Here is a 25046-nt window from a genome sequence, read left to right as displayed (position 1 = left end):
TGAAGCCTGGGAGCTCCCAGGGGCCTACAAAAGGTGAAGACAGGAAACTCCTGCTGCATGAGGGGATGTCCACTTGTGCAAGGTTGGATGCCATCCAGTATTCAGTTTCCATTTAATGTAAAGAGTATGAAGCATCTGAATGCCAAAAATCCTTTTAATTGTATATTAAAAGGAAATTCAGCTAAAAAGCAACCATGTTTTTGTGAAATCAATCTGAACAGAAGCAGAAAGAGCAAGTCACAATTCTGTAGTTACTATGTATATATATGAAAAAATGCTATACTAAAAAGTAAATTTAAATACTTACTGAAACTGCCGTATCTTCATCATCTGAATCTTGCAAGCCAAGTGCAGCTTTTTGTAATTTCTTCCGCTCATTAGCCAAAGCCTCCTCAGTTTCATCAAACTTGAATCCTTTCCCAGAAAACCCGCTGCTCTTCTTAATTGTTTTCCCCTCCTAAAAGGCAAATCTCCTTGTTCAGAAGTCACTTCCACAATATAAAAATTCCAACTTAGCTTTTAACATGTCTGTTGCAAATATTTCTATACTTGTTTATGTTAATGAATGGGGGAGCTGATCCTGCTAAAGTGCTGCTAAGCACTCACAACACATAATGCAGGTAGAAAAATTCCATATGCAGAAAAAGTCCAAATGTAGAAACAAAAAAGCAGATTTAACAGGTATCACACATAAAATAGAAATATATTTCACCTTAAAAAATAACTACATGGCACCTGTGGAACAAAAAGAACAAATCCACTGAACCCTTATTCTTTTTTAGATATTTCCATGCACACCCAAGCAGCATTTTAACGAAAAACTAAAAAATGAAACTGCAATGCTTTTCAGCCTATAAATCGAGGCATGATGTACATATGCAGCAAAATGGAAGGGACAATAGATAACACCACTTCAAGCTGCAGGTAGGGGGTGGGTGCTATTTTTTTATTGCTCCTTATGTATGAAACGTCCTAGAAGTAAAAACTAAAACACAAACACAGAGCACCCCCTTTTCTAGGTTTCTACTAGTGAGAAGTTGTTGCACAAAAAAGCACTCAAAAATGCCATCACTAAACCAGCAGTCTGAAGTAAACTACATTCTTTTACCCCCTTCTCATTATATTATTACCAAGCCTAACTCTACAGCATGGCCGCCAAACTTTAAAAGTACAGCTTGGATTCAAAAAGCAAAAGGAACAAAGCTCCTGCAAACAAGGACACACAGTGCTCAAACAGGCAGGCTCTATGGCAAGCCTCAAGCTACTGTTTGCTTTCTCAGAAAAACATATTTGGATTAGTTTCACTTTTCTCTCCCAACACTCAAAGTGGGAGGTGTTCTTGAGCAGAAGACACTTTGGCTCCAGCCCCATAAAAGCCACATTAAAACTATGTCCCAACAAGTGCCCATCTGAAGCCTATTTAACAATTGTTTTGTCTTTGCACAAACATTATCAGACAACGGAAAAGTGGATTACTTACAGCCTTCTGCTGATCTTTGAAGTCGGTCCAAAGCTTCTCCAGCTCAGGAGGAACTGGATTACTTGACAATTCCAAAGCTTTAATTATATCACCAGCATACCGTGCTTGATCTTCAGTAATGAAGGTATAGGCATAACCCTGTTAATAAAATATTATGTATAAACTTTGGGGGCAGTTATATTTTAGGACACAACAACCCACCAAGCTAATGTGAAGAACTTAATTCACTGTTTGGGGGGCAACCAAATATATAACAAATAGGGTGACAGATAAGAAGAGCAATCACAAGACACCAGTCTGTTTTAATCTTGTGGTGACTTCTTGACCCACAGGTGAATCAATGGGAATGTAGTCACTGACTTCCGTGGTATCACAGTTCTTTTGCTAATGTTTCCACAGGACCTGACAACATTCCAGGATTGACTTTTAGCTTTTTTTAAAAGCAAGAGACGGGGGCAGCATCCAACAAGTCAACCTCACTGATGCAAGAAACCTTTGTGTGTTCAACAGCCCACTCATCAAGTCCAGACAGTTGGGGGGGACTCTAGAGAAGATTGGGGGGGGCAGAAGATCTGTTGCACGAGCAGAATCCCACTAGCATAGCACTGGAAGCAACCTAGAATTTACATTTTTAAGTCTTAATTTTATCTTTCTACATTTCAGTTATAAAAAGGTCTTCTTTAAAAAATAACCTCATTTAAAAAGAAACTAGAACAATGCAAACATATGCTGTACATAGACATTATCCATAGTTCAGTGCAACATGAATTAGCATGCTAATTTGTTCCAGGACTGCAGTGATCTTACTGTACCTGCATATGAATATGGTTGCCTTGAAGCAGACATAATTCTACAGTACAAAACTGGTGTGGGATGCATGGCCAAAAGAATCTGAATTATGCCTTGAGGTTACACAATGGCTTTATATAGTTACAAACCAATACAAGATTATTATCATTATCATCTTCTGATCTAACTGAGTGATCAGTTAGAACGCATGCTTGTTCAGAAAACATGAATGTCAAAATGAACGTCCTGCTGATTTAAATCATAACTTAGATCAGATTTAATATAGGTAAAGGGACCCCTGACCGTTAGGTCCAGTCATGGCCGACTCTGAGGTTGCATGCTCATCTCGCTCTATAGGCCAAGAGAACCGGCGTTTGTCCGCAGACAGCTTCCGGGTCATGTGGCCAACATGACTAAGCTGCTTCTGGCGAACCAGAGCAGTGCACGGAAACGCCGTTTACCTTCCTGCCAGAGCGGTACCTATTTATCTACTTGCACTTTGACGTGCTTTCGAACTGCTAGGTTGGCAGGAGCTGGGACTGAGCAATGGGAGCTCACCCTGTCGTGGGGATTCAAACCGCCGACCTTCTGATTGGCAAGTCCTAGGCTCTGTGGTTTAACCCACAGCGCCACCCGCAACCCTAGATTTAAAATAGCCTTTATTTAAAACTGATCCACCTGCAGTGTTCTACAAATTCTCTACCTCATCTTTATCAGAGTACCATTTTTAGCAGTTTATTTATAAAAAATATTGCATACATACTTTGTTGCCTGCTCGTCCAGTTCTGCCTGCTCTGTGCACATAATCCTCATAATGATTGGGGCAGCTGTAGTTGACTACAAGCATAAGATGTTTTACATCAAGACCTCGGGCTGCCACGGATGTGGCCACAAGAAGCTTGCACACTCCACTCTTAAAATCATTGATTATGCTATCTCTGTCATACTGGTCAATACCTGTGGAGGACACATAATACAATGTTGAGAAATGACATTATTCAGGTTTCATTACTCTAGTTATATAGATGTAATGACTGAATAATGTCCATTACCTCCATGAAGAGACAGGCAGGGATAAGAGGCTCTCATTAAGTCTTTCAGCAATCCATCAGCATGTTCTTGTTTATCTACAAATATAATGACAGCTCCTTGTTCCTGATAATGTCCCAATAATTCGAGTAACTTCAAAAACTTGTTCTCCTCCTCTATGACAATCTGAAAGAACAACATAGTTTAAGGAGACAGCATCTCAAGGGTAATTGCTTAAATTGGCTTCCAGTGATACTGGAAGTAAAAATCAAGTATGTCAATATACAGTTCTCTTCCATCTCAACTCTATGATTCTCGCTTTAATTTTGATAGTGCAAATTGCTAAATTTTGCAAGAAAAACTACAGCTGCATCTAAGGAAGTGGGTCAAGGGTCTTCTCTTGCTTTTGGGAGTTGGGGAGTCACCCTGCTATGAAAGAAGTACAAGAAAGAGCTGTGCTGCTAGGAAGCTCCCATTATATATAAGCTTCCTGGCACAACAGTTCATAGACTGTGGATACAAATAGTAACATTGGTCAAAGGAAAAATAAATAATATCCCTGGTATAACGAAAAATAAATCTCACTACTGTAAGATATTTTTGTTACTAGCCAAAGCCATGTAAGACAAGGATAAACATAATCACTATTCCCTACTTTGTAAAGTGAATGTATTTTAGAGGTCTATTTTTTTCAAAACAATCCAGAGCTGAAGCCTTCTTGGATGTATAGTTTTGTATGTACAACTGAGTTTTGAGCAGTTTGTTGCAAATGCAGCAGATGTATTCCTGAAACTTACCACTTTTTGTTCCACATCAGAGCAGACGACGCTTCTACCACCAACTTGGACTTCTATTGGCTTGCTTAATATTCGACGAGCTAAAGCCTCCATGGCTCTAGGGAAGGTAGCAGAGAACATAACAGTCTGGCGATCAGGTCTCACATTGTCTACAATGCGCATAACCTAAAGCAAGTTCAAAGGGAAGGTCAACACCACAATTCTCCAAATCAAATTACTTGCATCTTAGCTCATGCAATACAATGCAAAACCTTACATAGACAGTTCTGGGAAACATTTTAGTAACGAAACATTTTTGCAAAAGCCTATGGAACATAGCAGGCATAGGCAAACTCAGCCCTCCAGATGTTTTGGAACTACAACTCCCATGATCACTAGCTAACAAGATCAGTGGTCAGGGATGATGGGAATTGTAGTCCCAAAACATCTGGAGGGCTGAGTTTGCCTATGCCTGGTTTACCCCAACACTTTACATTGGTTGTACAAATACTCAAATAGCAATATGCTCTCAGTGCTTTTTCATTTACTGAAAAAAAATTGTAATTGGAAAGCAAGTGAATATTGGGGACATTGTTTACTGTTGGGCATGGGACAATCTCCTATAAGGATTATTTTTGCAGGTCTACTTCTGTACAAATTCTGCACCAAAAAGTGCAGAACAACCCTCCTGCATTCTACAGGAAAGAAACTTCAGTGTCTACATTAGTGGTGGCTAATCTTTCTGATAAGTTTGCCACAAGCATAAGCCTTCTAGAGTTTCTTAAATACATCTCTTTTGTTGTTGCCTGATGCTATTTTGTATATAGTCTACTGAACTGGGGAGCAGGCAGCACTATAGGGCTACGTATGTGCCAGCCAAGCCTGTGAACTTTCCAGGCACCCATTTCAGATTAATCAAGTATGTTCTAAACAATGGATGGAAGAACTATTTTTGTCTTGGGAGCTGAAATTACTTTTAGGCATCTTTCAGAGGCCACATGGGCAAGGGCAGAGGTAACGATGGGCAAAACAAATATTAATTTTGCTTTGTACAGCAAACTAGTTTCTACACCTGTTTACACATCCTTCTCTATCTTCCATCCAGCCAAGCAAGTAGCATTATTAGTGTTCAAGGACAAACTGACACTAGGCAAAACACTCAAGGATGGTGCAAAGCAGAGCCAGGATGTGGTTTAGGGAGAGTTCCAAGGACCAGATAGAAAGACCTGGAGGGTTGCAATGTGGCCCAAGGTCTGAACTAAAAAGACACACATAACTTCTTCCAACTCCTACAATACAATTATCCTAAGTCTAGTAGTTTCCCATTCTCACCTGAGGCTCAAAGCCCATGTCAAACATTCTATCAGCTTCATCAAGGACAACATATGTCACTCTCCGCAGATTTGTCACTCGACCTATGAAAAGGCGAGAGAAAAATAAAGAGAAACAAGAATAAATCTAAAGGCCATTTTTCTTCAACAGCAAACGTAAATAAAATGGTACATATTCTGACTACTGGCTAAACAAACATTAAATGTTATATTTATTTTAGAAAAGCAATTTGCTAAATGCCTTATCTCTTGCTCCACTGACATTTTGGCAATTGTGTACTGATGCACAAGGCCCATTATTTTGTCAAACTCCTCTCTTGCATACCAGTACAGGGCCAGAAGAACCTGTAAAATTCAGAAAACAGCCCTCACCAAAACACATCATAAAACTAAGACTGAGGTGAAGCAACGAGCCACATCAGCCACTATCTGTGAGCGCCACCTAGAAAAAAACATATTAGAGATTACAGCGCATGTGTGGAAGGCAAAGTTCAAGAGCTAACTGAAGAAGCCCCACAAAAGCCTCTACATAGATTATTATTTGAAATATTTAGGATGGGTGAAAGTAACCACAAAGAAGACAAGAGTTTTGTCATTGTTTTTCTTCGTCAGAAGCAGCACCTCTCACACTGATTTGAAGATAAGGAGAATCATCTAGACAGCAGCTAACAACAAGAATTGTATAAGCCCAATTTCCCATACCTTCAGACACACCTTAACACTTATAATTCAGTCTTTAAAAAGCTACCCCAATTGTAGTGGCAAATGGGTCTATGCATAGTATGTCTTTTGTCTTATTTTATGGTCTAAACTCAAAGAATTTGTCTTTAAAAATAAATCACAACAGATTCTTTCAGAAGTGCCAATACAAAAGGCACTTGAAACTAAATTAAATGTTGTACACAGTAGCAATTCTACATTATATCATTGAACTGAAGAACCCCCATATGTAAGTAGAACACACTGCCCTACACACATTGCATATGCAATTTGTGGGTTCCCCCCTCCATTAGCAGCAACATCTAAAGCCCTCCCCCGACCACACTAGGGGCTCATGAATCAGTGTGAAGCACAGGGTGTGGATGAAAAAATAAGGGGTGGGGTCAGAAGAACACATACACACCCTGCATTTGTGGTAGTGCTGTCCACTTGGGATTTTAGGATCTAATCTCATGTGATTCGGAATTACATGAGAGCAGATTGAGTTTTAACAACAAAACCCCTAAACACTTAAAACTAGGGAAGAATTGAAATGTCTAAAACCTGCTGGTATTGCTGCTTCTATATGCTGTAAAGGGAATGGGTAAGGCAGGAAAAACCCTACCCAACCTCCTCTGAACAAGGGAAGAGCAGAACCCTGACATGAAGTTTGGGGTACATTAAAATCTAAGAAAGCATGGAACTTTCTCCACAGCATAGGGGTCATGCACTCCACCACAAGCTCCCTTCCAGGTGATTCTTTCATTCTGCAGATCCCTAGGTTACTTCCACCTCAATCATCAATTATGATCCGAATTTCTCAACTACCTATTTGGATGCTGGACTGAGTTACACACAAGGGGAGGAACACACAATTTAGCTATTTTGAAGCAAGGATATTGCTTTAAAGAAAAGCTGTTTTAAAGTGGCTTTTAAGGTAGCTAACTTAAAGCGGATAAAAGGTAAATCTCCTTCTTCAGGACTAAATACATATGTTATTATCCCATTTTAATTGGCAGAATTTTCATTATTTATTCAGCTCCTAAAAGTGTACATTGCTTGGGAACTGCAATGATGTACCTACCTTTGATGGCTTAAGTCTTGGAAGCCCAGTTCTATAATTCTTGAAGGAACTTTTCCCACAGAAGTCAAATGTCAACAGTTTAGTAGAGGTTTTGAAGTACAATATTTAAGCAAATCAAACATTATTTGACAAGCATGCAATACGGAAATAAAAAGCATTTTAAAGCTGCAATATCTCTGTTTAGTATATTGATTTGTACTAAGACGAAAAACTTACGATATATGAGAGAAATTTCATGTTTTTGTTGAAAATGAATTGTGGATTTACTTCAATTTAGAAATGTGCAGCTATATTTCCTTCAACTAAAGTTAATTACTATGTTGCATTAATGTCAACAAGCATCAGACAGGCAGCATAACTTCAAATTAAGAAACAGTAATCCTAAGTAAGCCAATTTTGAAGTTGATATATAAATCTAAAATGCATGTACTTGTTCTAAGAAATTCTTAAGAGTTACTGTCCTTCACTTATAAGACCCACATCTAAAAGTTATTGGAAAGAACCATTTTTATAACTGTATTCACAATATCTGATATCACAGCTTCAAGAAATACATAACTTCCAGAATTCCATTTATGAATAAAATGTTCCATTTATTTATCATTAAAGAAAATCATTAAATGAAAGTCTCTTCTTACCATTGTTAGCTGCCAACATGTCAATCATGCGGCCAGGTGTGCAAACGATTATTTCAGCACCCCTTTTCAGTTCAGCAATCTGGTTATAAAATAAGTTGAGGAAAATTAAAATATATAACACTTATGGTATTATCAGCAACCCTTAAGCAATTTATTCTACTCATCAGTGATTTAGTACCCATTCCCTCAGCTGTAAACATTAAAGGTTGGGGGGTACTATTCCCCTGCAACATCTGACTGGCTCATTTTTTGTCAGTTAAAACAAATCAAAACATAGTAAGATGCTTGCAAACACCTTACTTACTATGGTGTCCCACAAAGATTAATCTGCAGTTGGCTAGCTCAGGGCGGCCTTTTGTTTATAGAAGGCAAAGTCTGCATCCAACCTATTGTAATTTAAATTGCCTTGGGTGGTATCCAGCTTTTACTGTAGAACCAGTGAAATTAATGGAGCTAACTTCGCCATGTTGATTAATTTCAATGGGTCTATTCCAAATAAAACTTAGTTGAATACTATGCTCTTGTTATGCGGCAGAGTTTAGACTCAATACATTCCATTTCTTGTGAATTATTAAGTGTGGAATGTCCCAAATATGCAGCTGGGAAACTCCCAATTACTATCTACCATATTTTCCGTCCCATAGGACTCTCTGTCCCAAAGGACGCACCTAGTTTTTTTGGGGGGAAATAAAGGGAAAAAAAAATTTCCTTTATTTCTCCCCCAAAACCAGGTCAGGGAAACCGAACCAGGTCGAGGAACAGCGGGATGGCAGCGCTGCGCCTCCCTGCTGTCGCCCGAGCTTGTGGGGCTGGCTGATGTCTGCCCGGCGCGCGGGGCGCTCTGCTTCAGCGCGCGTCGTCCGCCGGGCGGCAAGCTGCTATCTGCAGTGTGGGGAGCCCTGTGGGAACTCCCGCAGGGCTGCCTAGGTTGCGGATGTGTTCCCGAAGCACCGGGCGCTCTGCTTTCAGCGTGCCCGGCGCTCCAGGAAACAAGCTGCTATCCGCAGCCTAGACAGCCCTGCGGGCTGCCTAGGCTGCGGATGTCTTCCTGAAGCCTGGAGAGCGAGAAGGGTCGGTGCGCACCGACCCTTCTCGCTCTCCAAGCTTCAGCGAAAGCCTGCATTCGCCCCACAGGACGCACCCAGATTTCCCCTTCATTTTTGGAGGGGGAAAAGTGCGTCCTATAGGACGAAAAATACGGTAAATTGTGAAAGCAACTCTGCAGTCAAAACAACAGCTGTGGGTTCAACAACAAAACTGAAAGTTCATAAAATTTTACCAGAATAGGAACATATTCAGTTTCATAGATCTGTAGAGTTGGCAGAGACCACAAAGGTCATCTAGTCCAACCCCCTGCAATCAACGCAAGAATCTTTTGCCCAATCTTTTGCTTGAACCCATGACCCAGAGATTAAGAGTCTCATGTTCTACCTACTGAGCTACTAAGATGGTGATTTTGAAATCCTTCAGCAAAAAGCCCCCTTTGCTAATGTATGCATCAGAGAAGAAACAGGAAACCCTCCCCCCGCCCCGGTGGGTGTCCTGTCCCTCTTGGGGTGGGTGTAGTGTGGAATAGCCATGGAAGGCTGCTGCAAGAGCAGAGCCCAGCTCATGCCTCTATGGAACCAAAATAGTAACCTTCGTATTCTCTCTAAATTAAACAACTGTTACAGAGAAGCAACTTGAAACCTAAAAAAGAAAAAGGATTCCAAACAAGTTATGCACCGATAGCAACACAAATCAAGACACTATGAATAGAGAGACAAGATTTATATGTACCTGTTCACTTATTCCTGTTCCTCCATATACGCATACAACTCTAACCCCAAGTGTCTTTGAGAACTTCTTACACTCCTTTGTAATTTGTAAAGCCAGCTCTCGAGTAGGAGTCATAATAACAGCTGAAAAGAACAAAGCAGTGTAATCACAAAAATCCTGACTCTTTACTCATAAATAAATCTCACCATTTTCAGCACCTTACTTCCAACACATGCTTAGAAGGTAGCGAGATTTCCTTCCACAAAAGAAATCCAATTTCTAGAATGACACAATTTTCTTTTGTGAGAGAATATGTCATAGTACAGTGGTGTCCCGCAAGACGAATGCGTCGCAAGACGAAAGAGTTTTCCGTCTTTTGAAGTGCTTCGCAAGACGAATTTCCCCATGGGCTTGCTTCGCAAGACGAAAACGTCTTGCGAGTGTTTTCCCTCCCCCCCCCTTTTCTAAGCCGCTAAGCCGCTAATAGCCGCTAATAGGGGTGCTTCACAAGACGAAAAAACCGCAAGACGAAGAGACTCGCGGAACGAATTAATTTCGTCTTGCGAGGCACCACTGTAATAGGTATTTTATAGATGTATAGGATTTTATGTACAATATAAAAGTGTGTAAAGAAACAAGGTAAATATGAATTTCATCCAATTTCTTCCCATTAAGCCATGAACTTGCTTTTTTTTAGATAACAAATTGGCAAAGCTCTAGCTTGGTGGCTTACAGGCACATTCAGACAACCATCCTTTGCATTTTGTTTCAGTTTTGTTCCTCATTTTGCTGCACATTTCCTGCTGTGCTCCATTCTCCTTTGAACTGCAACCTGGTGCTTTTCCTTAGTAAATCCTGAAGTTGCTTAGTAGCACCCAGTACCTCAATATATATGAGGCGGTGTTTGGGAAGAAAGATTAGGGAGGGAAGGAAACTTGAGGATTGCTCCATAAACTAATCCACACATATTCTGCTAGAAGAAATTAACATTTAAGAAACACCTGCAACACAGAAACAAAGCATATCCTGTATTGTCTTCCCCTCCGCCTGACAAGGAGAACAGTTACCAAATTTAATAGTGAAATTATAACTATATAGCACAAGCAGGCATTTCCTTTCATAGTTCACTTCCAGTTCATGGTTGATCCATTAAATTAATTATTAATCTGCACACAAACAGCATGGCATTAAAAAGAATGTTGCTATCATGTACCTATTGGACCTTCTCCTTCTTCTAGTGGTCTCTGATCCATTATGTGCCTGAACATGGGCAACAGAAAAGCAATAGTCTTTCCACTTCCTGTTTTAGCAATGCCAATTAAATCACGTCCACCCATAATTGCAGGTATAGCCTGGGCTTGGATAGGGGTGGGCTTCTCATAGCCATGCCTTAAAGGAAATCAGAGATTGTATGTTAAGATACTGAACTTTCTATTATGCACATTTTAAAAAAAAATTACAGAGTCAAAATTATTAATTGAAATTAAAATACATCACAACATATATATGATTAGTGAACAAGTGACACTAAATAATTAAGTTACCTGTAGCTACCCTGAAATCTTGAATTTGCATGGCTTTGTTAGATAATTTCTTTTACACAGACCCACATGGTAACTGCGTGCTGCAAACAAATAACTACCAGACTTTTAGAAGACATCTGAAGGCAGCCCTGTTTAGGGAAGCTTTTAATGTTTAATAGGTTATTGTATTTTAGTGTTTTCTTGGAAGCCGCCCAGAGTGGCTGGGGAAACCCAGCCAGATGGGCGGGGTATAAATAAATTATTATTATTATTATTATTATTATTATTATTATTATTATTAACAGCACAAGTCAGAAAGCAAAGACACAAGGAGAGTTCATATACACTTCAAGACATGCATGCTTCATTTTGCTGTTGTTCACTTACTTTTTCATGGAACTCAGGATTTTCATAGAAATACCACACTGTACCCAGGTTTTAATTGGCTTAGGACATCCTTTACCCTTGACTATAATTCCTTCCATTTCCAGCCTATATGCATTCACCTCTGAAACACAATCCAGATTAGCATACTGATTAACTTATCCACATAAATCAATGCCCTCTTGTAAGATATTCTCTGCACATGTGATATTATTGACCTCTGCAGCAATGTTTTTGATAAAGCATATTGAGATTTCCAATAAGCTTTCTATGTTGTAAGCATGACTACAAAAGACAGTGTTATACATTAATATAGGCATTAATATATGTTGATGACTCTCTTTTCCTAACACAGTAAGCCCACAACTTATGCGTAATTAACTTGTGTACATTCAGCTTTAAGCACTTGGAGAAAAAGAAAAAAATTTAAAGGGGGGGAAGGGTGTGGGTGTTCAGGAGAAAAGAATTTGGCAATCCCACCAACACTGTACCCAATGCGTTTAGACTATATACAAAATTGGCTATATATGCACTATATACAAAATAGTGCAATCCCCAGAATGTAGCCCCCACGTAAGCATGAATGCTTACTGTATGCCAGGTATCTCCCTATTTTTATCCATGGTCATCTGAAATGCAACAGCTCTGAAACTAGAGTTACTACTACTTTGTCAGTTGTTATTACCTTCCTGAGTCATCTTAGCCAGCTCTGGGACTTCAACATAGAAGTTTTTCCTGTAGGGCTCATATTCAATCTTCCCATGATCCACTGGTTCCAGCAATTTCCTATGTTTGGTCTGGTACCCTGTCAGTGCAGTCTGGAGATCTACTTCCTCCTCTTCAGAAGAATACTGTTGAGTTATAAAATCACAAAAGCCAAACATTCAGGCAAAGTAATATTCAGGCAAAATCTGCTTTCTGCAGAGCATGTTTACCTTACCTTGCTAACTGAAAGTTATACTAAGAGCAGTCTAGGGCTGGGCAATAACTGCTTTCCAATACAGCAATATATCACCAGCTAAACATCGTGGTATATCACAATATCTGAAATAAGGAAATATGCAGAAGTGAACAGGACAGTGTCCTAGCAACTGCTACTACTTACAGGTCTAAAACTGATAAATGATGATATTATCAATCACCTCATGGCCACTTTCAGCAGCAGGAAAGCCAAAATTCATCCCAATTTTTGGTTTGGGACTTGGCAAATGATGGTACTCAGGACAATCCAAAGTATGGTGATGAGTCATAGTGAAAAGAAATAATCTGGGACTGCCAGACTGCCAGCAGGCCTTCTAGGCGGCAGAGGCAGCAGCCTGGCAGTGGCAAAATCAACAACCGGGGGGGGGGGCAGTAGCCACGGCAGCCTGGCAGCAGTGGCACAATAATCAGCAGCCTGAGAAGCCTTGTCATGGCAGTGGGCAGCAGCAGCGACAGCAGCCTGTGAGGCCTTGTCGAGGTGGCGTCAGTAGCCTGTGAGGCCTTGCAGTGGTGGCAGGAGACGCTAGCAGAAGCAGAGGTGGCCTGCAAGGCCTTGCTGAGGCAGGCTGCCACAGCTTCTACCACCACCTCCCACTACCGCCAGGAGGATTTGCAGGCCGCCACCTCTTCTTTCCACCATGGCGAGGCCTCGTAAGCCCCCACTACTATTGCTGCCCTCTTCTGTTGCCACCATAAGGCCTCGCAAGATGCTTATCCTAATCCTTCTTACTTCTAATTATTATCAGTGACTCTGCAGTTCTGAAAGTATAAATCTCAAAAGGAAGGTATTAAGACTTAAGTATAGGCAAATGCCATTATATTTCACAATGCCTATGGCAACTCTTCATTTTTCCTGTGGGAAATATACAGTTTCGCATATAGATTGGTGAACACCACAAAACTGGGTTACATACATGGTTAAAACAAACTGTTTTCTAAAATCTATAAACTTGATAGGGGATTTCATATGGCAAAATAAACAATTTGGCCTGTTGTAATTACCTCCATTGCATCTTGGTCATTCACCATAAGTTCTCCTTTCTTCTTTTCTGTTTCTGGAGATGCTTTTTTGGTTTTCACCACTGTCACTACTTTAGTAACTGTTGGCCCAGATTTCTTTAAAAAGAAAAGGTCATAAACATTAGAAATTTTACAAGCCATCCTACTAGCAAACCCTATAGGGTACTAGTTTTGATCTCATATATTTCAGATTTAATGCACATATACTATTTTAAGACCTGAACATGATTTTTTAAAATTTACCTTTTCACTTCCACCTCCACCTCCACCTTTTACACTTCTCATATTGAACTTCTTAACCTCTTCTTTCACTTCTTCCATATATGCATCTAATGGATCAAGTTCTTCATCTTCAATCTCGTTACCTTCCTTTTCCCCTTCTGCAGTTTCTTCATCATCATCTAATGCAAAAAGAGATTTTAACAGTATTTAATACTATTCTGAGATACAAGAAGCTTGTACAATTACAATTCATGCTTTCATAAACAAATGAATCAAATTGTTTCTTCTTGCCAAACAACTTGGAAAACTCTTAACACTTGCATGCATCCATTTATCATCATCATTATAATATTTGTATACTGTATTCATCCAAAGATCACAGAGTGGTTGACAACATAAAAATAGAAAATGAGAACACAAATACATAAATATAATAAAAACAAATCCCCTCCCACAAACATGTTTAAGAGGCCATAGAATATTTAATCAGGCAAAGGCCTACTTATAGAGAAACATTTACACCTGGTACCTAAAGATATGTAATGAAGGCACCAGGCAAGCTGCCCTTGGGACAGCATTCCACAAACAGGGATACACCACAAAATAGGCCCATTCTTATGTTGCCACTCTCTGGACCTCCCATGGAGGGGGCACACAAAGGATGATGATCACAGGGTCTGGGTCAGTTCATATAGGCTCAGAAGCTTAACATGGGCCCAACCCAATGGCCTGGGTTTGCACATCACTGTAAACCAATGAATGATTTATCATGACAATGCAAAAATGCTGGTTCCCAACAAGGAGCGTGCACCTATTTTGCTCCTCCCCAGCATGGGATGGCAGCTAAGCCAAGGTTTGGCTTAGTGTGTCATCCGAATATAGGATTGTGGCTAATGTCTCCCCTATCTAACTAGGACCCGTAACTGCAAACCTTGGCTACATATAATAGTTCAGGAGAGACCTCAACCATGATCCTGGGTTCAGACAACACACTGAACCAAACCTCAGCTTAGCTGCTACACAGTAGCAAACTAAGAAGTCTGGGAAGGAGTAAAGCGGGTGTTATTTCCTCCTTGGGAGTTTGCATATTTGCATACTATCGGCCATGGTTTGGGCTTAGCATGACATGCAAATGCAGCCCATATCTTCCCCTCTCCCTTAACCACTTTGAATGCAAAAAAGTAAAGTACATATGACATTGTACAGCACATGATTTTCCACATCTGCACATGTTCAACAGCAACAAAAAGGCTTCCTCCCCACAGTTAGTTACATAAGAAGTTAATACCATCATCATCTTCTAAGCTCCATTTTTTCCCCTGCTTCATTTCTTCAATTTCTTTCTTTAGTTCTCCTATATTTTCCATAGCTTTTTTGCGCTGTTCTTCTCTCCATTTCTCTACTCTTTCTTTTCGCTTCCTCATTTCCTCTTCTAGTTTGTTCTGATCGAAATTCTGAGGGAGAAAAAGCAACCATATGCAGTTACTGATCACTGACATGAACTCTGTTTTTCTAAAAGGAGATGCAAGACATTGCCAGTCACATCCAACATAAAATCTTGGGAAACTCATGTGTAACAATACAAGTCTACTCTCTTGGAGAATTAAGTACTGCCATTCTGTGCCTTGGACAGCTACTGTGTTTCATTCACTAATGAAGCAAAACAAGCAGCAGAACATAGGAAAAAGCAAGCAGGTTCCAGCTGCAAAACTGTAATTACAAGAAACTGTTGTTACAGCAGCAGTAAGTAAATGCCCACAGTCACAACACAAATGTAGCTTATGTTCTACTTGTTATAAGTCCTCTATTGAGCCACTACATTCTGTCCAGAAGGATGATTTAGAACAGATGTTTGTGCTACGTGCAGAGAAACAAGACTTTATACAGCATTAGAAACACTATGAAGTCGATAAACTACAGTATTGTGCCCATTATTGAACAATGAAACTTTTCAATAGTTAATATACATACATTTACATCTTGACCCTTTTCTTCTTCTTTGTCCTCTTTCTCTTTTTTCTTTTCTTTGTTAACTTCCACACCTTCTACCTTTTCTTTTGATCGTGATCTGAAAGACAGTATCAAGAGTTGCATATGACTGATGGTGAATGTCAGCTTCCCTTAAGAAGCTTTAGGTGTAGTGAAGGAAACAAAAATGGTATCGCACATAAGTAATAATAAACTATGGAAAATTATTATTTAACACTGGAATCCCCAACATGGCACCCACAAACACAGTCTTTGCACCTGTCAAGGCCCCCTGCCTCTCTCAATTTTTGCTGGGTGTGAGCTGACTGCTACTTTCCTGTGCATTCTGTTTGTTTTGGCATATGTGCAGGTGCTTTGCCCACACTGAGAGGGGGTTCGGAGCACTGCCTTTTTTTCTTACATGAAGTGGGATACTGAATTTTGTGCTGAAAGTAATAGTTTTAGTTTCCTAAATGTGCTCTGGAACGCAAAAGGTTTGGGAATAATGTTATTGCACTCACAGAATGACTTCCATTCACGTAACAGAAATTCCCATCCCTCTCTTTTCCCAGATTAGGAGATTTGCACTGTAGAATCCTAAGAGCTGATTTGGAGGGGCACACAGGGGGAAAAGAGGGAGAAGTTCCATTGAACAAGTAGAATTTGTTCAATAAGCATGCTTATTTCGATAGATACAAACCTGTTTATTAAAAAATAAGACTATCATGTTCAACAGGATTCACACCCAAGTAAATGTGCAAAACATTACAGCCATAAAATATAATCTAAAGCACCATCCCCCAACCTTGAGTCCCCAAAAATTGATGGACTAGAACCCCATCATCCCTAACTACTGTCATGCTGGCTGGAGAGGATTTATTACTTATTTGGTGCATTTATTACCTGCCCTACACCACAAGGTTACAGAACTGGCTACACAGCAAAAAAGACAGTACAATATAAAATAATGACAGCTAAACTCAGTTCAACATAACCAGTATACAATCACAAACAACCAAACACTCCCAAAAGCTGGAGTAAAAAGCTGTACCTTAGCATGACTTCAAAATATATGTAGAGCTGCCATTGGACACACATCTAAAAACAGGTGTTTCCAAAATGTGGAAGCTCCCACTGAAAAGGCCCTACTGCATACCACTGCCCCACACACTAGTGCTTTTTAACTTGTTCATAAGCAATCTAGAGTACAAGTATAAAGTGATGCATTTCACATATATGCTCCTGGGGTCTGAACTAGCAGCGACTGACCAGGAATGAGACCTTGGGGTTATAGTGGATAGTTCAATTAAGGTGTTGATCCAGTGTGTGGCAGCTGTAAGGTTCATTAGGAAAGAAGCTGGAAATAAAACTACTGATATCATAACAGCATTACACAAAGCTATTGGTATGAAGACATTAGGAACACTGTGTACAGTTCTAGTGACCACACATCAAAAAGAATAATTTAGAGTTGGATAGGGTTCAGAAAACGGCAACCAAAATGATCAAGAGGATGGAAAAACTCCCCTATAAGGAAAAGTTGAAGTATTTGGATTTTTTTTTAATTCAGAGAAATAGCAAGTAAGAGGAGGCCTGACAGAAGTTTATAAAAGTATGCATATCATGAAGAAAGTGGATAGACAAATTTTTCTTTCTGTCTCATAACCCCCAATGAAGCTGAATTTTGGAATATTCAAGATACAATAAAGTGTCTTCCTTACACAGTTCAACTATGGAATTTGCTTTCACAGGAAGGTGTAACGGCCACCAACTTGGATGATTCTGAAAGAAGCTTAGACAAATTCATGGAAGTAAAAAATAAAAACAACCATTGGCTACTAACCATGATGGCTATGCTTTGCCTTCACAATTACAGGCAGTATGCTTTGGAATATCAGTTACTAGACACCGTAGGAGGGAAGAGTGCTCTTGCACATGCCCTGCTTGTGGGCTTCCCATAGGCATATGGCTGCTACGGTGAGAGCAGGACACTGAACAAGATGGCCTGATCCACCAGGCCCTTCTTATGCCAATGTGACTCAAGGGGCTTCAAAAGGAAAAAGAAAACTGTCTGCAGTGCTCTGTATTTGCCTCTTTAGATCCTGGCCTTAATCTCATCATGCACATAATTTCAGACATTTACAATTTATAGGCATATACCAAGTGTTAGGCTCCATTTTGATCTTTTTTTCTTTTTCTCTCTTTCTTTCTTTTTGAAAGCAAACACTTATTGAAAATTTAATTTCCAGAATACCTACGCGTAACTAATAGTCCCAGTGTTTATTTTACACCTCCTTGAAGGAAACAGCTTGTGCAAATCAACTAAAAACGAATGCTTGTTTCACTAAGTGATTTAGCACTTGCTTTGGAAGTGTTAGTGTCCTCCAAGGAGTCACTGCTGGCTAAAATGAATGTTTTAAAACACACACCTTACCTCAGAATCTGACAGACTTGGCTTCAATATGAAAGCCATTTATCATGTTTATTATGGATTTTTATTATTCCCACCTCTTCTCCCACAAAAAGGACAAATCCAATTCAAACATGTGCTAACCCTTGGCTATAAATGTAGAAATCATTTTGGTTGGTAAAATCTTATAAAGTTCTCTTTAGAGCCCATTGAAAGGTTTTAACAAAAACCATATGCTTATCTTAAACAACAGTTTATGTCACTGAACTTTCAAGACATTATCTTTGTGACTTTAGAATAAGGTTGATAAAGCTAGATGGATATATTTCTGAAATGGCTTACATATTTTTATTGTATACCTTGACCACATGCTTGCTCAATACTTTTCATTTAACACACCTGTTTTTAATTTTGAGAAAGCAGATCTGTAGAACAAAGAGGACTCCTTCAGGTTTTCTAAACGTAGTGATAGCAGCACAGAGGCCCCAAAGGAACAAGTTATAAAGAATGGTTTGATTTTCTGAGAGGCCAGAGAATCACCAATGCCATTTTCTTGCAGCCCAGCATACCAAAACAGCAGATAAACACAGTGCCCAGCAACGAGAGCACCAAGATCAATAACTAGGTGGAGCAGGCACACAACTCTCTCTATAAAGAGCAGCTACTCAACAAACAAGTAACAGAACTAAATCTTTTCTTACATAGTATTATTTACAGAAAAATAAAAATAAAGGGCTCCCTATCATAATGGCTGGGGACGAGGGTGGCACTGTGGGTTAAATAACAGAGCCTAGGACTTGCCAATCATAAGGTCGCCGGTTCGAATCCTCGCAACAGGGTGAGCTCCCGTTGCTCGGTCCCTGCTCCTGCCAACCTAGCAGTTCGAAAGCACGTCAAAGTGCAAGTAGATAAATAGGTACCGCTCTGGCGGGAAGGTAAACGGTGTTTCCGTGCACTGCTCTGGTTCGCCAGAAGCGGCTTAGTCATGTTAGCCACATGACCCGGAAGCTGTATGCCGGCTCCCTCGGCCAATAAAACGAGATGAGCGCTTTATTGAGATGAGCCAAGACTGGACCTAATGATCAGGGGTCCCTTTACCTTTATCATAATGGTACAGGTAACAACACCGGAGTACACAGATTAGAGTGTATGCAACACCAACCCCGTCAGGAAGGATGAAGGGAGGTTTTTGGATACAAGTTAAGAACCTCAACAAGAAGAAATGGTTTCCTCATTATGAAGCCAGATACAAAAAGTACTCTGCATTACATGTCCCTCACAATACTCAACATTTCCTGTTTTGTGTCTTTGCTGACTCTCTGCAATGCTGTGTACATAAACACTGCCCATACATGCTGTTTTTATTGGGATTGCTTTAAAAATGTGTAGATACAGCTTAGGAATTGGGGGGGGGGGAGAGAGAGAGAGAGGGAGAGAATACAGAACTGAAGTGCCTGAGGTAAATAAAAGTTCTAAAAGGAGAAAGTCCACCAAAGTGGAACAGCAGGTCAAACCCAAGAAGAAGGCAAATGCAAAACATCTGTCCTGGATCTCAGCAAAATTTTAAGGTTGTTATTATCATGATAGTTTCTGCTGCAATCATGCCAAGTTCAGATGAGGCAAACGTATGTTTAAAAATGTGGGGCTCTTCCTTTTTGGCACTGTGGTGGTGGTGAAGTAGATTTCAAAGCAGTCAAATGAAATATTGTAATAAAACTTGTTAAAGGAAAGGACTCTATAATGTAGTATTTCCCAACAATTAATCTTCTAATGTCAGACTCTGAATTTTCAGAAACTTGGCATTTCATCTCTAGCGCTAATGGTTGCAGCAAAAGCATTAGAAATTTACTTGCAGTTCACACCAGGACAGAGGGAAGGGAGAAAAGAACTTATTAACTGGATACCATACAGAAGCAATTAGGCATATTTCCCCAATGCTCTTCCCTAATCACTTCATTTTCTCACTTGTTTCTTCATATTCAATCTCTTGTCCCTATTCCTCACAAACTCAATACAATCCTCCTTATTTTTTATTCTACCATGCTTATCTCCATGCCTTCCTATATGTTGCTCTCTACCCAGGGACATTCTTCTTCTCTCATTGGTATTTATCAAAGTGTTTTTTTTCCCTTCCCAAAGTCACAGAAAAGGTAGCTCTAACTCCCTCATCACATTATCAGAGATGCTCCAATGTCACCATCACTACTTCACAGCACACACAATGAAACACTCCCCCCCCCCCGGATTTTTTTCCTAATCTTCAAATGAGCTGTACTGATGGCAAGTTCCCTCTCTGTGTATATGCTTAATTCATGGTTATCCAGAGTAAGTTCAAACTTTCTTATGACTTGTCTATAGAAAGTTGACCATAATTACAGCTATTCTATTAAAGTATTCAAATATTTAACAAAATGGCATGCATTAGTATGTCAATTACCTGTTTTCTACTTTCTTGTTCTTGCCAGGGCTAGAAGATCGGGACCGTCGCCCTCTACTTCGGCTTCTGGATCTTCTTCTCTCTCGACTGCGTGATCGTCTCCTCTCTCTGCTCCGTTCCCGCTCTCTGCTTCGTGAACGCCTACGCACAAGCAGATTTTGGGTAATACTGTGTAAACAAAATATTATTTCTAGTTTAATCATTAAAAAGAGAGATAGTAGAAAATATTCATTAGTAATCTAAAAAGATTTCATTAGTAATCTAAAAAGAAAACAGGACAAGCATTAATACCAATGATTACAGCTTTTCAAGGAAAATGACCAACTGAGAACACTTCCTACTGAACACATCATCTAGTTAGAGGCAACCTCTTTCACCAGAAAACACCCAGTATCTCCCAGGGGAGGAATGTTTTAATAAGTTATTCAATTTTCCATTGCTTACCTCACACGCTTTCGATCACGTGACCGAGATCTCCTCTTGTCCCTGCTCCGTGATCTTTCACGCCTGCGTTCTCTGTCCCTGCTTCTAGAACGTCTATCATCTCCACGTTTTGCTCTTTTGTCAGATGGAGAGCGACTCTTAGAACGGCTACCAGAACGCCCTCGTGATGAGGAGCGCTTCCGATAATGCCTGTGGTAGCAACAGAATGGTCAAGACACAACACCAAAATTGGAGTTTAGCATACACAACCACAGATGTTTTCAAAGAATACAAGCTTTAGAGCTTTTAAAAAGGTTAAAAATTAGCTCTTGACTTATCTTCACATGCTGGACAAGGACTGAGGAGGCACAGCTACAAATCCCACTCAACCATGCGTGGGCTGGTCTCTCTTAGTCTAATCTACTTTACAGGCAGGTGAGTGATTGTTGGTTCCCCCCCCCCCAAAAAGCTCAATAAGTCTGGGCAATACCCCCCCTCAATTTGGAGTCTCAAAAAATAGGGGTCGTCTTATACACTGAGCGTGTTATACACAGAAAAGTACGTTAAATAAGATAAAATTCAGAACTCATAAGAGGGGCTGACAATAATAGAGTTCTTCGAGCTCTATTATTTTGTATGTAAAGTATTTCCTTTTCAAATGGAAGCATGGCTCAAGGCAAAGAAGCATAACAATAACAGAAGGAAAGCAGTTTAGGAATTAATAAAACAGTGAGTAAAAGCAAAAATAAATGATAAACTAACATCCTTTGAACCATTTCCAGGCAACTAACTATTAACACTGTTAATTTCTAGGGCTGTAATGTCATGTAGATTATAAATCAGGTCAGAAGATAACATTATCCGTTTGTTGGCAGCTTGATCAAGCAATCCAATCTCTGGATAATTGTATACTCAGCCCCTAAATTACAATGGGACAGCCATTCATGTCAGCATTGCCTATTATTTAATTTTGAGATGGGGTAGAGAGAAATAATGCAGTAGAAACAGTAGTATTTTTATGCCCAAAATGTTAAAATTTGTACTTTCCCTCTACCATATATCATAAATTAGAAGTATTGGGTTAATATCCAAAATACATGCCAAACATTCTCAAGAGCCACTAGCACCCTATAACACAGTTAAGGCTGCTAAGCAAACCATACCAAGAAAATCAAACATAGGGTGAAAAGAGTAAAGTATTACTTAAAACACTGCAACCTAAATAAATATCTTGCTAAAACCTTTTGTGGAACTGAAAATATAGAAAAACTAAAGAACTGTATCTTGTAGTACTATGAAAAACCGGCAGGTCCCAGCACTGTTTTCTTCCTTTGCAACAAGTGCACTTCATCTTGAGCAGGAAGAACCCACAGACGTTAGAAAAGAATAGGGGCCCTGTGAATATCTAAATTGGGCCCCGTACAGGTATACTGAAAAAGGATGAGAACTTTATTAACACAATCATTAACATAGTAATCTGAGCTTAGAAAGTGTGAGATCAAAAACTATTATTTTAAATAGGGTAACTCACTGTTTTTGTTTGGACACCTGTTGCTTTGTTGATCTAAGGAAATGAGAGAGATTAAGATAAGCAAGGTGAAACCTTCTACTAAACCAGCATGAAACCTTTCACACTATGTGACATAAATGGTCCAGACTCATGCCATGCAATACTGGGATTTTCCCTAATGTCATGAAACCATGTGTTACTGTGAAAGTCATTACAAGCTTATTACATAAGTCTTCAAACCATGTTCCATGCCAGTCAAGAGTTTTCTTCCATTTGGTCCAAGAAGCATTACATTGGCTTTTAAGAAATGGCTAATATGGGAATCCATTTGCCTTGAGGCCAGGCTTCACCTGTACAAGACAACCAATCTGCAGAAGTTGTTCCAACAGTATTAGTAATTTCCAGGGCAAACCATAGCGATGTTGGAAAAGTCAGAGGTCCAAATATTATAAGAATTGTCAGTAATCAGCTATGAATTCCCAAGCACAAAATACACACATTGTCCATTAAAACATATACATATAAAAATACACACACTATTTCATTTCAACATACATGCAGGTAGAGACACAATCACCTGGTTGTATGTATTTTTAGTATGGATCACAGTTAAAAACACACACATGCACAATTCATACTTGTTGGATAATGTGCATTTTAAACTCACGGAGTGGGATTGACCTAATGAGGCTTCCCCCTGCACCCCCCCCCAATTAGCTTAAGGGGAGTCAGGAGAACCTTCAGAACAGTGTGCAGGTGAAAGAAGGGAGATCATTCTGTCTGGTGATGGTTGTGCAGATGGAACATTTGTCATAGTACAACACTGAATTTTACTTATGTATTCGTGTCCATGTACTACAACAAAAATCATAAGAAGCAGCCTTGTGTTATTGTTACTGGTTCAGTGAACAGTCTGAGAGCCTCCAAGGATGTAATGATGTTAAGCAGGGATGGATTAGATCAGTGCCTGACAGACTACTGTGGGCCCCACAAAAGTTGCCCTGAGCTTCCTCTAAAATAAGAATGAGATATAACCGAGAAAAATAAAAATACGCAATCTGCCAAGTCACTATTAAGGCTCTCTCTACAAATTATTTTGGCTCAGGTATGCTACAACCATTCATTGCTAGCCTTGGTTCAGCCTAACTACCATAAACCTGCAAATCTGTTTCATCCCAATATTGATTAACAGCAGTAACACAGTGGCAGCTAATGACATATTGAACTTCTAAAAATGAACAAAGTTGACCTTGCCAGAGGGTCTTCTCAGTAGTGGCGCCCACCCTGTGGAACGCCCTCCCATCAGATGTCAAAGAAATGAACATTTAGAAGACATCTGAAGGCAACCCTGTTTAGGGAAGTTTTTAATGACTGATGTTTTCATGTATTTTTAATATTTTGTTGGAAGCAGCCCAGAGTGGGTGGGGAAACCCAGCCAGATGGGCAGGGTAGAAATAATAAAATTGTTATTCACAGGTCATCCCAATTTACAGAGGATTATGGCCAGTCTGGATAACTAATGGCCTGGTAAAGGTGAGAAGCAGCAACAAATTAGAAATTAATAAGCAGAGAGGGGGTTTCATTTTGCATACAGTGGTACCTCGGGTTACACACACTTCAGGTTACAGACGCTTCAGGTTACAGACTCCGCTAACCCAGAAATAGTACCTCAGGTTATGAACTTAGCTTCAGGATAAGAGCAGAAATCGTGCTCCAGCGGCACGGCGGCAGCAGGAGGCCCCATTAGCTAAAGTGGTGCTTCAGGTTAAGAACAGTTTCAGGTTAAGAACGGACCTCCGGAACGAATTAAGTACTTAACCCGAGGTACCACTGTATTTTATTACAATTGAGTAGAACTGATCTCATGGACACCAAAATTAATCCAACCTTGCATGGGAAATATGTGGCATTGCCCTTTCTGGATGAAATTCATATTTAGAAAACCATCCTGTTGGGTCGTTGAAGCTACTGCTATCGACCCCTGGCCTGGGGATGAGGTGGGTTCAAACCCAGGGACAGAAACATTCCTGTCCGGGGGTGGGGCGGGGAGAAGGCCGGCCATCAGCCGCCTCAAACACATAACAGAGAAGCAGAGCGAAAAACTGCCCTGATGATGCCCCGTCTAAAGTTGTAAATCACTATAATATAGACGGACTTATTATTTCAGACGGACTCTATGAAAGTGTCTGAAATAAAGTCCCGGCTCGTTTGGCAGTTGCGACACTCCCGACGGCGAGAAGCTCGTGGAGAACCTCGCGACCCCCGAAGGGCCTTCCTCCCGCGCGGCTCCCCCTGACGCGGCCCCGCGAAGGGCCTCCCCGAGGGGCCGGCCACTTTTGTCCCTGACGGAAAGGCCAACGCGGGCAGGGCCCGACCCGCTCCCGCAAAGGCCTCCCGGCTCACCTGGACTCGCGACCCATCGCGGCCTCTTCCTCCTCCTTCCTGACTTGATCCCTCAAGGCTTAGCGGCGGCGGCAGCAGCGGCAGCCATTTCCGAAGGAATAAGTGAAGCGGAAATGAACCGCGCTACGCAGAAAGCGGAAGGAAGGGGCCGTCACCCGCTTTTCCGCCAGCCGGACACAGC

The 25046-nt window shown here is 40.4% G+C and overlaps 1 protein-coding gene across 4 annotated transcripts in view; it reads right to left on the bottom strand.

The window, feature by feature from the left end:
• DDX46 (DEAD-box helicase 46) overlaps window positions 1-25010 on the bottom strand; it is a 37283-nt gene extending 12273 nt beyond the window's left edge. For 2 of the 4 annotated variants that reach the window (XM_081850312.1, XM_081850313.1), the window contains exons 1-19: window positions 24866-25010; window positions 22484-22516; window positions 20974-21162; window positions 20530-20697; window positions 15686-15782; window positions 15003-15168; window positions 13736-13893; window positions 13475-13588; window positions 12177-12342; window positions 11495-11615; window positions 10798-10973; window positions 9606-9727; window positions 7827-7905; window positions 5407-5489; window positions 4096-4260; window positions 3322-3484; window positions 3033-3226; window positions 1481-1618; window positions 308-457 (exon numbers count right to left, since the gene is read on the bottom strand). In XM_081850312.1, coding sequence (XP_081706438.1) covers window positions 308-457; window positions 1481-1618; window positions 3033-3226; window positions 3322-3484; window positions 4096-4260; window positions 5407-5489; window positions 7827-7905; window positions 9606-9727; window positions 10798-10973; window positions 11495-11615; window positions 12177-12342; window positions 13475-13588; window positions 13736-13893; window positions 15003-15168; window positions 15686-15782; window positions 20530-20697; window positions 20974-21162; window positions 22484-22516; window positions 24866-24882 — 2499 coding nt within the window. In that variant the 5' untranslated portion in view covers window positions 24883-25010. The remainder of the gene's footprint in view (window positions 1-307; window positions 458-1480; window positions 1619-3032; window positions 3227-3321; window positions 3485-4095; window positions 4261-5406; window positions 5490-7826; window positions 7906-9605; window positions 9728-10797; window positions 10974-11494; window positions 11616-12176; window positions 12343-13474; window positions 13589-13735; window positions 13894-15002; window positions 15169-15685; window positions 15783-20529; window positions 20698-20973; window positions 21163-22483; window positions 22517-24865) is intronic. The other 2 variants (XM_081850314.1, XM_081850315.1) reach the window with 1 other exon arrangement.
• Window positions 25011-25046: the final 36 nt, after the last annotated feature.

Source organism: Podarcis erhardii (genome assembly GCF_964252035.2).
Source record: "Podarcis erhardii genome assembly, chromosome: 2".
NCBI classification, from domain to species: domain Eukaryota; kingdom Metazoa; phylum Chordata; class Lepidosauria; order Squamata; family Lacertidae; genus Podarcis; species Podarcis erhardii.
The sequence above is the reverse complement of the archived record's forward strand: the minus strand, read 5'-3'. Positions and strand labels throughout refer to the sequence as shown.